The 14,593-nt window shown below is 43.0% G+C and overlaps 1 protein-coding gene across 1 annotated transcript; it reads left to right on the top strand.

Moving 5' to 3' along the window:
* Positions 1-1,742: 1,742 nt before the first annotated feature.
* On the top strand, positions 1,743-12,754 carry LOC100692221 (retinol dehydrogenase 12). Its single transcript, XM_005462384.4, has 7 exons — positions 1,743-3,553; positions 3,905-4,039; positions 7,740-7,931; positions 8,015-8,176; positions 8,257-8,376; positions 8,567-8,771; positions 11,967-12,754. The coding sequence occupies exons 1-7, from the start codon at positions 3,415-3,417 to the stop codon at positions 12,070-12,072; spliced, it is 1,059 nt and encodes a 352-aa protein (XP_005462441.1). The 5' UTR covers positions 1,743-3,414; the 3' UTR covers positions 12,073-12,754.
* Positions 12,755-14,593: the final 1,839 nt, after the last annotated feature.

Here is a 14,593-nt window from a genome sequence, read left to right as displayed (position 1 = left end):
ATTTCCATGCATGGGGTGGGAGACTCTGTCCATCAGAGATGTTATTTTGGCCAGAGTCCTTCTGTCTCCCACCACCTGCACTGGGTCCAGGGTGCATCCCAGAACAGAGCTGGCCTTCCTGATGAGTTTATCCAACCTCTTCCTCTCAGCTGCCGATAAACTGCTGCTCCAACATACAACACTGTAAAAAATGATGGATGCCACCACAGAGTCATAGAAGATCTTTAGAAGCGCTCCCTGTACTCCAAATGACCTCAGCCACCTCAGCAGGTAGAGTCTGCTCTGACCCTTCCTGTAAAGAGCATCAGTGTTGTGGCTCCAGTCCAGTTTATTATTCAGGTGAACACCCAGGTACCTATAAGAGTCCACTATCTCAATGTCCACTCCCTGGATGTTCACCGGTCAGAGAAGCACTGGAGAAATCAAAGAACATGATCCTCACAGTGCTTCCAGGCTTCTCCAGGTGAGTCGGAGCTCGTTGCAGGAGGTAGATGATGGCGTCCTCCACCCCGATGCCAGGCAAGCAAACTGCAGCGGATCCAATGAAGACCTCACCAGGGGATGAAGCTTGAGCTGAGAGCAGGACTGTTATATGTCTTATCTAGCGATTTTATTGTAATTTTATTTCATTTTATTGTTTACCAAAGAGCAGAGCGTCATCAAAGTCAGCGTTATTGTCAAAAACTACATGTACAGATCATACACAGGAATTTGAAACTGCAGGGCTCCCACGGCCCTCAGTGTTACACTAAACAACATAAAAGATAAAAGTCTTATACACACAACACTGTCCAACACAGTCTGAGTGTTTGTGGGCACTGTGGGGTCAGAGGGAAGACGTGGGTGCAGGTCTGGTTGACAGGGACAGAGCAGGGAGAGAGTTCAGCATCCTGACAGCCTGATGGACGAAGCTGTCTCTCAGTCTGCTGGTTCTGGCCCCGAGGCTCTTCAGTCTCCTTCCTGATGGCAGCAAACTGAAGAAGCTGTTGGACGGATGGGTGTAGTCACCTGTGATGCAGAGGGCTTTCCGGGTGAGGCGGGTGCAGTAGATGTCCTGGAGGGAGGGAAGAGAAGCACCTACCATCCTCTCCTCTGCTCTCACTGCTTGTTGTAGCTGTTTCCTGCAGACTCAGTGCAGCAGCCACACCACACAGTGATGCAGCTGGTGAGGATGCCCTCAGTGGTGCCTCTGTAGAAGGTGCTCATAGTGGGGGTTGAGGCTCTCGTTCTCCTCAGTTTGAGGAGGAGGTAGAGTCGCTGTTGGGCTTTACTGACCACGATGCTGTGTTCTTTGACCAGGAGAGACGTGCACACCCAGGAACTTGGTGCTGCTTCCCCTCTCCACAGCAGCACCGTTGATGGTTGGTTGGTAATTTTTATTTCAACATGTGAACAATATACAGGTACATTTAGAAAAAAAAGTAAGAGAGAGAGAAAAAAAAAATATATATATATACACTATACAAAATACATACAAAAACACCCCCAAAGAACATTCTGATTAATTTACATGTTGAAAGGGAGTGGGAAGAAGTAAACACTTATTTAATCCCACCCCGTTGCCATAAATTATCAGTTAATATTTAGTCAGCTTCCTTACTGATATAATTTGTAATAGAAATAGTGAACAGATTTCTGATCTACTTTATGCTATAATGTTACATCATGAATTTTTTTTTTTTTTTTAATTGTTATTTATTTTTATATATTTTTTTTTTTTTTTTTTTTTTTAAATGGAGACATTCACTTAATTTCAATATTTTCCTTTTCTTTATAGTTCGAGAAGATCATATTTTTATAACTCTTTTTGAACTGTTTTATGTTTGGACATTGCTTTAATTCCATATTCAGACTGTTCCATAGTTTCACCCCATGAACAGAAACACAAAAGCCTTTTCTTGTAGTTCACACCTTCCCTGTTTTGAAGTTACAAAAACCCCTTAAATTATAGCTTCCTTCTTTCAAAAAAAACATACTCTGAATATTACCTGGCAGTTCTTTATTTTTTGCTTTGAATAGAATTTGTGCTGTTTGGAATTTCACTAGATCATCCATTTTCAATATTTCTGACTGCAAAAATAGTGAGTTTGTATGTTCCCTATAACCTGCATTGTGGATGATTCGAATTGCTTTTTTTTGAAGAGTAAAAAGTGAATGTAATGTGGTTTTATAGTTATTGCCCCAGACCTCTGCACAATAGCTTAAGTATGGTGAAACCAGTGAACAGTAGAGAATATGAAGGGATGTTCTGTCTAATACCTGCTTTGCCTTGTTTAGTATTGCAATGCTTCGTGATACTTTGGAATGAATATATCTTACGTGAGCTCTCCAGTTAAGTTTTTCATCTATTATTACCCCCAGAAATTTATTTTCACTGACTCTTTCAATATCAACACCATTTATTTCAATCTTTGCATTTGTATTTAAACTACTATTTCCAAATAACATAAGTTTAGATTTATTCAAATTTAATGATAATTTGTTTTTATCAAGCCAGAACTTCACTTTACTTATTTCATTAGTCATATCCTCCAATAAATTCTGCAGATCATCACCAGAGCAAAAAATGTTTGTATTGTCAGCAAAGAGAACCATTTTTAATACTTTGGACACTTTACAGATGTCATTAATGTACAAGTTGAAGAATTTTGGACCCAAAACTGACCCTTGGGGTACACCACAAGCAATGTCCATACATAAGGAACAACCACCATTTAATTTCACAAACTGCTTCCTGTCACCTAAATAACTCTGGACCCAATCTAAAGCTACCCCTCTGACACCAACGTTCCAGTTTTCTTATTAATATATTATGATCTATAGTGTCAAATGCCTTTGACAAGTCTATGAATAACCCAGCCACATATTGCCTTTTGTCTATGGAATTTGTGATGTATTCTATTGAATCTAATAGTGCCAGATTCAATAGTTAGTGTGCAGGTTAGTGGGGTGTGCAGGGTGTGAGTTCTCCTGAAGTCTATGATGATCTCCTTAGTCTTCTCCACGTTTGGGGACAGGTTGTTGTTGCTGCTGCACCACTTGGCCAGATGTTTAACTTCACTCCAGTCGTAGGTCTCATCGTTGTTGCTGATGTGACCTACCACAGTTGTGTCATCTGCAAACTTGATGACGGAGTTGGAGCTGTGTGATGGTGTGCAGTCGTGGGTCAGCAGAGTGAAGAGCACATCCTAGGGGAGCCCCCGTGTCCTGGTGCTGGAGGCGTTGCTGTCATCACTAACAGTTTTCCTGCCCATGGCAGAGAGTGGTGGTTCCTGGTGGCACTTGTGATCCTTCCTTCCCAGCACGTGGAACTGATTTCAGAGCAGCTCTGTGCTGGATAATCTCCTCTAATCTGTTAATCTCTCCTTCCTCCGTCTGGTTTAGCTCCCTCTCAGTCTGTTCTGACCTTCAGGGATGAAAGCTGCACATTCTGGGGGCTTCCTGGTGCTGCCGTGGCCCGGTGACGGCGGCAGCTCACACCCGGCCCTGGGAGAGGAAAGTCAGGGGCGCCTGATGCTGAGATGTGGAGCTCTGCTGGGAGTCACGCTGATCTGTAAGATTTAACTTCTCATCAATTCAAACAGTGTTACATTACAGCCCAAAATATTATCTGATTTAATAATACAGACAAAGAGCCATTGACCTGCATGCGGACAAATACATTCTTGGTTGTTCTGCATTCGGGGTCCAGATGTGTTCCACAGCTGAAGCCGCTGCTGCTGTGAGCTTATATGCGGAGTCAGATTTGATGTAGAAGTGTTTTAGGCAGTTTAATGTCAGTGTTCCAGTCCTCGCAGAGTTCATGAAGAAACAGAAATGCTGAGTTTCTCACAGAAATAACACCAGATCCAGGACTAACCCCACTGCTGCCATACCGACAGTGTGTGTGTGTGTATGTCTGCAGGCGTGGCGGTGTTGAGGAAGTGGATTGCAGGTGGAGTTTGTCGCTGTTCGGTTCGTCTGGATGGGAAAACCATTGTGATCACTGGAGCAAACACTGGCATCGGCAAAGAGACAAGCAGAGATCTGGCACGCCGAGGTCAGCCCGGTTTGATCCCGTTTTACTGCCCGAACACTCGAATGTCTCCTACAAGAAAGAACGAAGCTTTAGAAGCTGCTGACAGGGAAACAGTACAGTCTCGTCTTCTGGTCGTGTTATTGTAATCTGAGACACACTGATTTGTTGCTTCTATCAGCGGTCACCTCAGCAGTAAACACCTGTGCTCCAGTTCCACTGCAGCCAAACATTCCCACGCAACACGTTCTCACTCCCAAAGCATAACATTTTACGCTAGGTGACAAAAATGAGGAAATATGACAACCGTCTGGACTCAATCTACACGTTTGCTCTTTTTCTTAAAATCGCTTGGGAAAACACTATTTCACGTCATTAAAGTGCTGGTTAAGTTTAGGAATAAGGTTATGGTTAGGGTGAGTGATAAGGTTAGGTTTAGGGCTGGAACATCTATTACTACGGGAGCCTCATTCCACTGGATTTCATCCATAACCCGCCACATACCATAAGAACGCGGAAGGTCACCTTTCGCGTTCCTCAGGAACGCCGCGGGACGTGACAAAACTGTCAGGGCTCTGTGTGCGGGCAGGTGGAGATGTGGATCCAAGTGCAGGACAGGAAATGTAACTGAAAACCACAGCTTTATTGCTGGCACCAACAAAACAGAAACCAAACATGAAAACACTAACTGGAACACACAGGCAGGATCTGAGGGTACGACACGACACCGAGCATGGGAAAACACAGGGCTTATATACACAGGGTAGTAATGAGGGAATCGGCAACAGGAGGGAGACACAGATGAGAGATCAGGGCTAACAAGACAGGGGGAACAAAGCTGCACACACTAACATAAGACAAAGACTTTCACAATAAAACAGGAAACATGAATCACAACTCAGAGACACGGACTCAACACAGAGAGACAGACAGAAAATGACACATGGAACTGAACTATAAATGAAACCACAATTCCTAAAACATGGATAACAGAAACATAAAACTCTAATAATAATAATAATCATCATCATCATCACAACAAGAGAATGAGAAAACAATCCAAAACACCAAGATAACTGAAACACAAAGTACCAGAGAAACATAAAGAATAATCCATCATTCAAAATAAAACCAAACCATAACAACTCAAAATACTGGGTTCAACTGACCCAGAACCGTGACAAAAACGTTGGGATGTTACGCCTCGGGAGTGAGAACAGTCTGTCCCACACCATAACACTGCCTCCACCCTTTTCTTTCAGTTTCACATGTCCAAAGATGGTTTTCAGAAAGCTCTTGTTTTAAAGTCTGATCGGTCCTCGTTGTGCCCGAGGATACCCAAGGTTTGCACCTTGTTGTATCTCCACCCACAAAAGCTTTGCAGTGATTGTCCTGCAGAGCGTTTCAGGCCTTTCAGATGGTGTGAAGTTGTTTTTCTCACCATGGAAATAATTCTGTAATCTTCGACTTCAGTGTCTTCTGGGGTCGTTTAGGTCCTTTGGTGCTGCTGAGCTGTTTAGTGCATTGATTATTTTAAACAGTGATCCACTGATTTGATTGACTGTTCTGTAGTGAACATGATGACCAGCTGTGGAAATCTTTCTTCGTTTCATCACTCAAATGTGATTGAAAGTCATTAGAAAATCTGTAACAGTTCAAAACATTTCTAAAAGCTCATAAAAGAAGAAGAGAAATGCGTGAGGGTTACTAATCCTGGCTCAGCAGCCAATCCACGCCTGAGCACGTCCGAGTGCTGCCTGGATGTTTCCCACTTCACAAACAGGAACTAAGATCTTCTTTTTGTTCTAGTGAACACTAAAGTCTGTACATGTTTCACCTAGAGATGGCACGATACCACTGTTTTATGTCCGATACGATATCATAAATTTGGATATCTGCCGATACCGATATGAATCCGATATAGTGTGTTTTTTAATCAATAAAACTGTTTTTTTAATATCTTGCTGCAAGTTCATACTCAAGTTTAAATAAACAACAACACTAAAGCTATTCTGTTATACCTGTATGTAAAAAATACACTGCACCCAAAATATTTCATAGTTCAGCAACACTGATCAATCTAATAAACTTAAACCTGCTCCATCCTCCCTATTATGGTATTTTAAAGAGTACTTAGCAGAAATATTAAGCAACCTAACTAATAGGGTTGCAAACTCCCAGCAAAAAAAAAATAGGGAACCACCCCCCACCCTCCACCTCATGATGCTTAATCGACGTAATCAACTTTAATTTGATGTAGTGCATAGAAAATGCACAGAAATCAATTATTTTTCAAGAATAATTAAATAGATTCAACATCTTTCTTCTACAGAATTGCAGACTGCACAGATGGTACCTTCCCAAAGGAAAAAGTACTATAGCTTACTAGGGTATATTAGACTTAACAGTTACTATATACAGTAATGGACTTCTATACATTTTACATCAGATTAAAACTTTGGGTGTAAGATTCAGATAATTATTTATTAAAAGCGAGACATTTTAAATGAGAATAAGAAAGAAAAGTATGTCTTTGTGCCCCCTTTTCCCTGTTCATGCCCTATCGGCCCCCCTGGCTACACTTTGCTAGATCCGCCCCTGCACAGTTACCAGCCGTCAGCTACGTAGAAAAGGATCCTGGTGTAGAAAGTAATATTAAATACATTCTAACAACAGCTTATCAAGCTTAAACGTGCTGCTGTTGTTCAGCCGCTGGTTTCCTCTTTCTGGTGCAAAGTGGGCCAAAAACAAAGAAGAGAGACGGACTCGCCACAGAAAAGCCGATCAGCTGATCATTGATCAGTTTCATGATTGAAGTAGCAGCAGGAGAGGGAGGGAGAGAGGCAGTCGCTCCATATATCGGTTGTTAAGCTTAACACGGGAACGCTTTACAAACATTCAGAGATGAACTTACACACTTGCTTTACTTCTCTCTGGGATAACTTCCTCGGAGATGAAATGCTGGTTTGGTAGCGAGGCTACAAATACACACAGCCGCTCTATCACGTGAGCACACTGCTCCGACGTGCTACGGTTATGAGCCGAGTTACGCCGTGTTGCAAGTTTTGTGAGGTGTTTTTTTGATATTTAATGGATCGGATTACATTTTTTATTTCTCTCCGATATCCGATCCAGTAATTTAGGTCAGTATCAGACCGATACGTAATATCGGATCGGTCCATCTCTAGTTTCACCTCACCCCTGACCAATATTGGTCAAGTTACTTGAAAAAAGTAATTAGTTACTAATTAAAAGCGAGCCCCTTAATCTGCTCACATTTTCAATTCACTTAAATTCAATTCAGCTTTATTTTTATGGCGTCAAATCGCAACCAAAGTTGCCTCACGGTGCTTTATATTGTAAGGTAAAGACCCTACAAAAGGAGACACCAACAATCAGATCATATGACCCCCTATGAGCAAGTGCTTTGGCGACAGTGGGAAGGAAAAACTCCCTTTTAACAGGAAGAAACATCCAGGAGAACCAGGCTCAGGGAGGGGCGGGGCCATCTGCTGACCGGTTGGGGTTGGGGGGAAGGAGACGGGACAAAGACGCGCTTAGATTAATAATAACTAATGATTAAACACAAGTGAGTGAAGAAGGTCTCTGGCCATTACCGTGACCTCTGAGGCCTGTGCACATCGTTGATAAGGCTCACGGACTGACTGTGTGTCACAACAAGTGAAGTGAACTCTTCTTCACGTGTTTGTCTGGTTGACGTCAGGAGCCCGGGTGGTGATGGCGTGCAGGGACCTGACCCGGGCAGAACGGGCGGCTGAGGAAATCCGCCGGTCGACAGGAAATGGTAACGTGGTGATCAGACACCTGGACCTCGCTTCCACTTACTCCATTAGACAGTTTGCTAAAGACTTCCACGACAGCGAAGAAAGGCTGGACATCCTCATCAACAACGCAGGTGAGCACACCTGTGCACACCTAACCCTAACAGGTGAACTCCTGTTCGTCTTTTCATCGTTGTGATCATCCATCTGTCTGCAGGAGTGATGATGTGTCCAAAACAGCTGACAGAGGACAACTTTGAGACACAGCTGGCGGTCAACCATCTGGGTCACTTCCTGCTCACCAATCTGCTGCTGCCGAAGCTGAAGAGCTCCTCCCCCAGCCGTGTGGTCAATGTGTCCTCCGTTGCCCACCATGGAGGTACCCCCAACCCCTTAAAAGTTCTCAGTGCTGATGATGTCTGTGTTGTTTCTTTAACACCTCATATGTTTTTTTTATAGGTCGTATTGACTTTGACGATCTGTTCTTCAGTCAAAGGCCGTACAGCGCTCTGGAGAGCTACAGACAGAGCAAACTGGCTAACATCCTCTTCTCCAGAGAGCTGGCCCGACGTCTCTCAGGTCCCCACAAACACTGAACGCCACAAACGCTCAGAGGTCCCCGTAAATATTCAAAACCCTCAGAGGTCCCCACTGTAAAATGTTTTGATGGGAGGAAGGTTTATCTCGCCCCTCAGAGCTGTGATGTGATTGATTGCTGAGCTCCCTAAAGTACCTGTATACCCGCCTCCTGTTCTCACCTTTCCTGCAGGCTCTGGTGTGTCGTCGTTCTCTCTTCACCCAGGTGTGATCCGGACTGAGCTGGGTCGCCATGTGGAGGGTTGGTTCCCCCTGCTCGGGCTGCTGCTGAAGCTCCCCTCCCTGCTCCTTATGAAGACTCCATGGGAGGGCTGCCAGACCACCCTGTACTGCGCTGTGATGCCGGGCCTGGAGGAACTGTCTGGATGCTACTTCAGGTGGGAGGCAGGGGAGGGGCTGAAGAAACACCTGTGCCTCTTTCTGTTCCCTGAGCATCTCAAAGTGTTGTGGTTAAAGTCTGAGGAGCAGAATTCAGGGCAAATATGAGTAGACAGCTCTGACAATAAATGTGGCCGTGTCTGAGCTGCTGAATGGTAAACAAATGAAACCGTGTGTGAGATCAGAGTTTTCACTTCATGTCATTTCTCTGTTTTCTTTCCTGAGATTTCTCCTCTCTCAGCTTTAAGTAGTAAACACATTTAAATAAGTGTAATAACTTTTTAAAAATTATGTTATTGAAGCCCTCTGCATTTTTGACTGCCGTCGTGTTGGTTTGGGGGGGGGTGCATCAGTGTGCATCCACAGGCTGTGACAGGCTATCACACTGACACAGATACCTGCTAATCACTAACATCCAGTGTTGGGAAGGTTACTTTTAAAATGTATTCCACTACAGAATACTGAATACATGCCCCAAAATGTATTCTGTAACGTATTCCGTTACGTTACTCAATGAGAGTAACGTATTCTGAATACTTTGGATTACTTAATATATTATCATGCTGTTTACAACTACGTGAATGTACTATTGCTGTGATTTATTACTGTTACTGAAGGTCCGCGGCTCCGAACCGTAGTAAAGGGACCTCTGGCTAATACGGTGGGTTCCGTGTCGGGCTGGTAGCCGAAAACTAGCTTTACTTTGTTGTCTGGGTCAACTTTGCTTGCCAGAGACAGAGAGAGGCGTTGAAAGGCTGCTCCAACGGAACTTATTTACACGAACACAGTGTACAGTTGAGTCTTAATAGCTTACGTACAGCTGGGCTCGTCAGGCACTCTTCTTGGCTGCTGTGGTTATTATTATATTTACATGCTTCCAGCTCCCGTTTTTGCTCCGTGACAGCTCGGACTTTTCCTTTCTCTCCCTCCCTCGCTCACAGACACATAACGTGTACGGTAGTCCATTCTCCCTGCAGCACGGACTACACTGCCCATGATGCTACATTCTTTAGGGCCATGCCTGTAGCATTCTGCCTTTTAGCTTAGCACAACAACAACAACAACAAAGCGCTCTCTCACCCAGGAAACACGCAGAGAGAGAGCGTCACCCTGTAACCATGGCAACCTTAACGCTGCCGCCTGGAACAACATTACGTAGCTGTCAAACAAACCCAAACAGTCCTGACCCGCGACAATATGAAACAGGGAAGTACCGCCGTGTAATCCATTTATTTCAACAAAGTAACTGTATTCTGAATACCACCTTTTTAAACGGTAACTGTAACGGAATACAGTTACTCATATTTTGTATTCTAAATACGTAACGGCGGTACATGTATTCCGTTACTCCCCAACACTGCTAACATCCAATTAAAACCCTCAAATTTCACTCACCTAAACCAGAGCTCCACCTTCTTGGACAGTAACCTCACAGCAGCCATATTATTGGTCAGATGATGTCATTAAAAATGCTCCAAGAGGCTCCAACAGCACAAACAGGTCCAGAGGTCCAGTTCACCCTTGCAGGCAGCACGCAGCTACAGCTGCCTGTGTCACCATCCACTTGTCGGTCAAAGAGGCCAAGATGCAAACTTTAAACCTGAACGTTAGAAGAACTGCAAGTTTTGAGTAGAGATGGACCGATCCGATATTACGTATCGGTATCGGTCCGATACTGGCCTAAATTACTGGATCGGATATCGGAGAGAAATAAAAAAATGTAATCCGATCCATTAAATATCAAAAAAACACCTCACAAAACTTGCAACAGGCGTAGCTCGGCTCATAACTGTAGCACATCGGAGCAGTGTGCTCACGTGATAGAGCGGCTGTGTGTATTTGTAGCCTCGCTACCAAACCAGCATTTCATCTCCGAGGAAGTTATCCCAGAGAGAAGTAAAGCAAGTGTGTAAGTTCATCTCTGAATGTTTGTAAAGCGTTCCCACGTTAAGCTTAACAACCGATATATGGAGCCTCTCTCTCTCCCTCCCTCTCCTGCTGCTACTTCAATCATGAAACTGATCAATGATCAGCTGATCGGCTTTTCTGTCGCAAGTCCGTCTCTCTTCTTTGTTTTTGGCCCACTTTGCACCAGAAAGAGGAAACCAGCGGCTGAACAACAGCAGCACGTTTAAGCTTGATAAGCTGTTGTTAGAATGTATTTAATATTACTTTCTACACCAGGATCCTTTTCTACGTAGCTGACGGCTGGTAACTGTGCAGGGGCGGATCTAGCAAAGTGTAGCCAGGGGGGCCGATAGGGCATGAACAGGGAAAAGGGGGCACAAAGACATACTTTTCTTTCTTATTCTCATTTAAAATGTCTCGCTTTTAATAAATAATTATCTGAATCTTACACCCAAAGTTTTAATCTGATGTAAAATGTATAGAAGTCCATTACTGTATATAGTAACTGTTAAGTCTAATATACCCTAGTAAGCTATAGTACTTTTTCCTTTGGGAAGGTACCATCTGTGAATTCTGCAATTCTGTTGAAGAAAGATGTTGAATCTATTTAATTATTCTTGAAAAATAATTGATTTCTGTGCATCAAATTAAAGTTGATTACATCAATTAAGCATCATGAGGTGGAGGATGGGGGGTGGTTCCCTATTTTTTTTTTTGCTGGGAGTTTGCAACCCTATTAGTTAGGTTGCTTAATATTTGATTGATTGATTAATTGATCATACTTTATTCATCCCGAGGGATAGGGTTAGGTTACTTCTGCTAAGAACTCTTTAAAATACCAGAATAGGGAGGATGGAGCAGGTTTAAGTTTATTAGATTGATCAGTGTTGCTGAACTATGAAATATTTTGGGTGCAGTGTATTTTTTACATACAGGTATAACAGAATAGCTTTAGTGTTGTTGTTTATTTAAACTTGAGTATGAACTTATACAAAATGCAGCAAGATATTAAAAAAACAGTTTTATTGATTAAAAAACACACTATATCGGATTCATATCAGTATCGGCAGATATCCAAATTTATGATATCGGTATCGGTATCGGACATAAAAAAGTGGTATCGTGCCATCTCTAGTTTTGAGCTTCAGACTCATCGATGAACAAAAAAATATTCAAACATTGGAGACTGTTTGATTATAAACACATGTAGAACCTTTCTGGGTTTATTTCCATTTTAAACACATTAAACTGAGTCACTTGTTCAATGTTCGTATCTGTGTTTGCAGCGACTGTGCAGAGAAAGAAACTGCTCCAGAGGGACAGGACGATGTGGCGGCAAGAAAACTGTGGGAGGTGAGCACACGACTGGTTGGACTGAAGAACACCTGCTGACCTTTAACCTCTGACACACAAAGCAATGGAGCTGCAGACTGTGGACCAATCAGGACAGAAACAAACAGACTTACCTCTTGTAGAGACAAGTGAAGCTGTGTGTTGTTGCCCCGTTTGAGTCCCAGATGTTCCAGCTGCTGATATTTCTCCTGTCCTCCAGAACCTGGACTCTCAGGTGCAACATAAACCTCCTGCAGAAATCAGATGTCCCCTAGCTGTTCCCTGAATATTTCCTGACTTTTCCTTCATTTTTTCTCCATTATATGTTTATTATTTCATCACATATCTTCATGCTTTCCTCTTTTGATGCTTTCGCTGACTTCCTGTGTTCTCCACTTTACTGGTTGGTGTTTGATGATGTTTGGAGTTCAGCTGTGTGGACGTGAAGCTCTGGGTTTTATTAAAGACAGTTTGACTGTTTTTATACTCTGTGTGTATAATCGATTCAGTGATAATAAATTCAGAATGAAGCTCATCTCTCATTTTTCTGCACTTTGAATTTCTCCAAAATGGATGATACTGAGCATGCTCTGTGGGTGGCGATTGGAAAGCACCTTTCTTTCCAATAAATGAGGCCTCATTTCTTAAGTGTGGTTCCAGCTCTTCTTGGTGTCACAGGGGTCAGAGTGCTCCAGAAGGGTTAATTTTTCACGTAGAGCAGCAGCACAGCCCAGCTTTGGGATTCTTCCAGTGACAGCATGGAGATCCTTGCTCAGTAATAAGAAAATAATGAGATCCTACCGCCGGCTTTCACCCTCCAAATATCCTTCTTACCTTCTCATCCGTGTCATGTTTTGGTGCATGTGCTAAACTGCCCCTCCCTGATTTCTTCTTCATGTTTCAGATCATGAAAGATAGCCTGTAAATACATCCTCCTGTGGGTTTTTATGGTAGCGAGCAGAATTCATGGTTCCCTCCGTTACAGCGAGTCGTCCTGAAGCAGCAGAGCAGCCCAGACCATCACCACCACCATATCTGCCTGCTGCTGGGATGTTCTCTTTATGAAATCCTCTGATAGTAGTCATGCTGATGTAACTGGATTCAAACTTTCCAGAGTTCAGCTTTGTCTCATCAGTCCACAGAATAGTTCTCCAAGGTTTTACACTGCACTCGCTGATGCTCGCTTTCAGCAGCTGCCAGTCGAACCAGAGCAGGAAAATTGAGCAGGCTGGTAAAAGCTGCCTTTAATTAAACCTGAAGCTCTTATCAAGAGGTACCTGTGGAGTCTGTTCCTTATACCAATGGGCCTTTCTGAGAGCTCTAATGATCTTATTTTAGCACTTCCACTTCCTGCTGAAATGGCAGCTGCATTTGGGGGTGGGGGGTCAAAGACTTCCTGCTAAGTAACGATGGCTGATAAATAAACTCACAGTGGAGTGACTGTTATCTGAATCACTTTTTACTTTTGGTGAGTTCTCATCTTGTTTTCAGTTTACTGTTTATTAGTTTTATTGTTTGTTTATTTATAATAAAAAAATAAAGGTGGAATTATAAGAAAGAAACTATTTTTAACCCTTTGTTTATGTTAAACTTCCTATGACGATGGCTGACAGGCTCTGAGTCGCCCCCTGGTGTCACATCATCTAAGTGTGTTGTGTTGTAGAGCTGCACTTTTAGAAGGACACATGATATATTATTGCATCACTGCAGCCGTGCACGGTTTTAATCACTGTGTAGTTTCTATAACACAAATAAGAAAATAAATCCTAAAAATAAATCCTGTGCAGTACAAAGTACAACATTTTGATCCAGAATAAAGTAAAATAGTATCAGAAAGTAGCACAAGTGCATTAAACGTGTGCTTAGTAGAGTAAATATATTCAGTCTATCAGTGCACTAGCACCCTGCTCACAGGGTTACAGCTGTGACCTCACACTGCAGTGCTGATGTCACAACTTTAACATTCTCATCTCCACAATGCTGCAGTGACGCTCTTCTGTGATTGGTTGGTAGACCGGCATGCTGAGGATTCCAGCTGGAAGGAAATCTATAATTCATGTTTGGTTTCCTAAAAGGAAGTACATCAGCACCTCATTACTGGTCACATGTTCCCAGCTGATCCTGCTCTTCATGTTCACTCTGAAGATGATTTTCTCAGACACTGGAAGCTGCAGGAACACAAATGAACCCAGGAAGTGCATATTTGAGCAAAATCAGACTCTCAGTACTTCATTCTTTACGTTTTATTGAAACACGTTCAGAGTTAGGAGCTTTTTCTTTGCTTCTATTTTTAAAGCCCGTTCTTAAACCCCAACGGGCCCAACTCACCCAACCATGAACACACTTTTATTATAAGCAGCGCACCTCTATACAGCTGCAAACCTCTGTCACACACAGTCTGCACGGAGGAGTCTTTCGGGATTAAGGGTCAGGTTCAAAGGTTAAGGTCAGGACCAAAGGTGTAATTCATTATTATCAGGATGTCCTAAAAACTCGCTGAAAAGTCTTCAGCTAATCCAAAATGCTGCAGCAAGAGTCCTGACAGGGACTAGAAAGAGAGAGCAGATTTCTCCTGTTTTGG

This window comes from Oreochromis niloticus, linkage group LG11, assembly GCF_001858045.2.
Source record: "Oreochromis niloticus isolate F11D_XX linkage group LG11, O_niloticus_UMD_NMBU, whole genome shotgun sequence".
NCBI classification, from domain to species: domain Eukaryota; kingdom Metazoa; phylum Chordata; class Actinopteri; order Cichliformes; family Cichlidae; genus Oreochromis; species Oreochromis niloticus.
The sequence above is the reverse complement of the archived record's forward strand: the minus strand, read 5'-3'. Positions and strand labels throughout refer to the sequence as shown.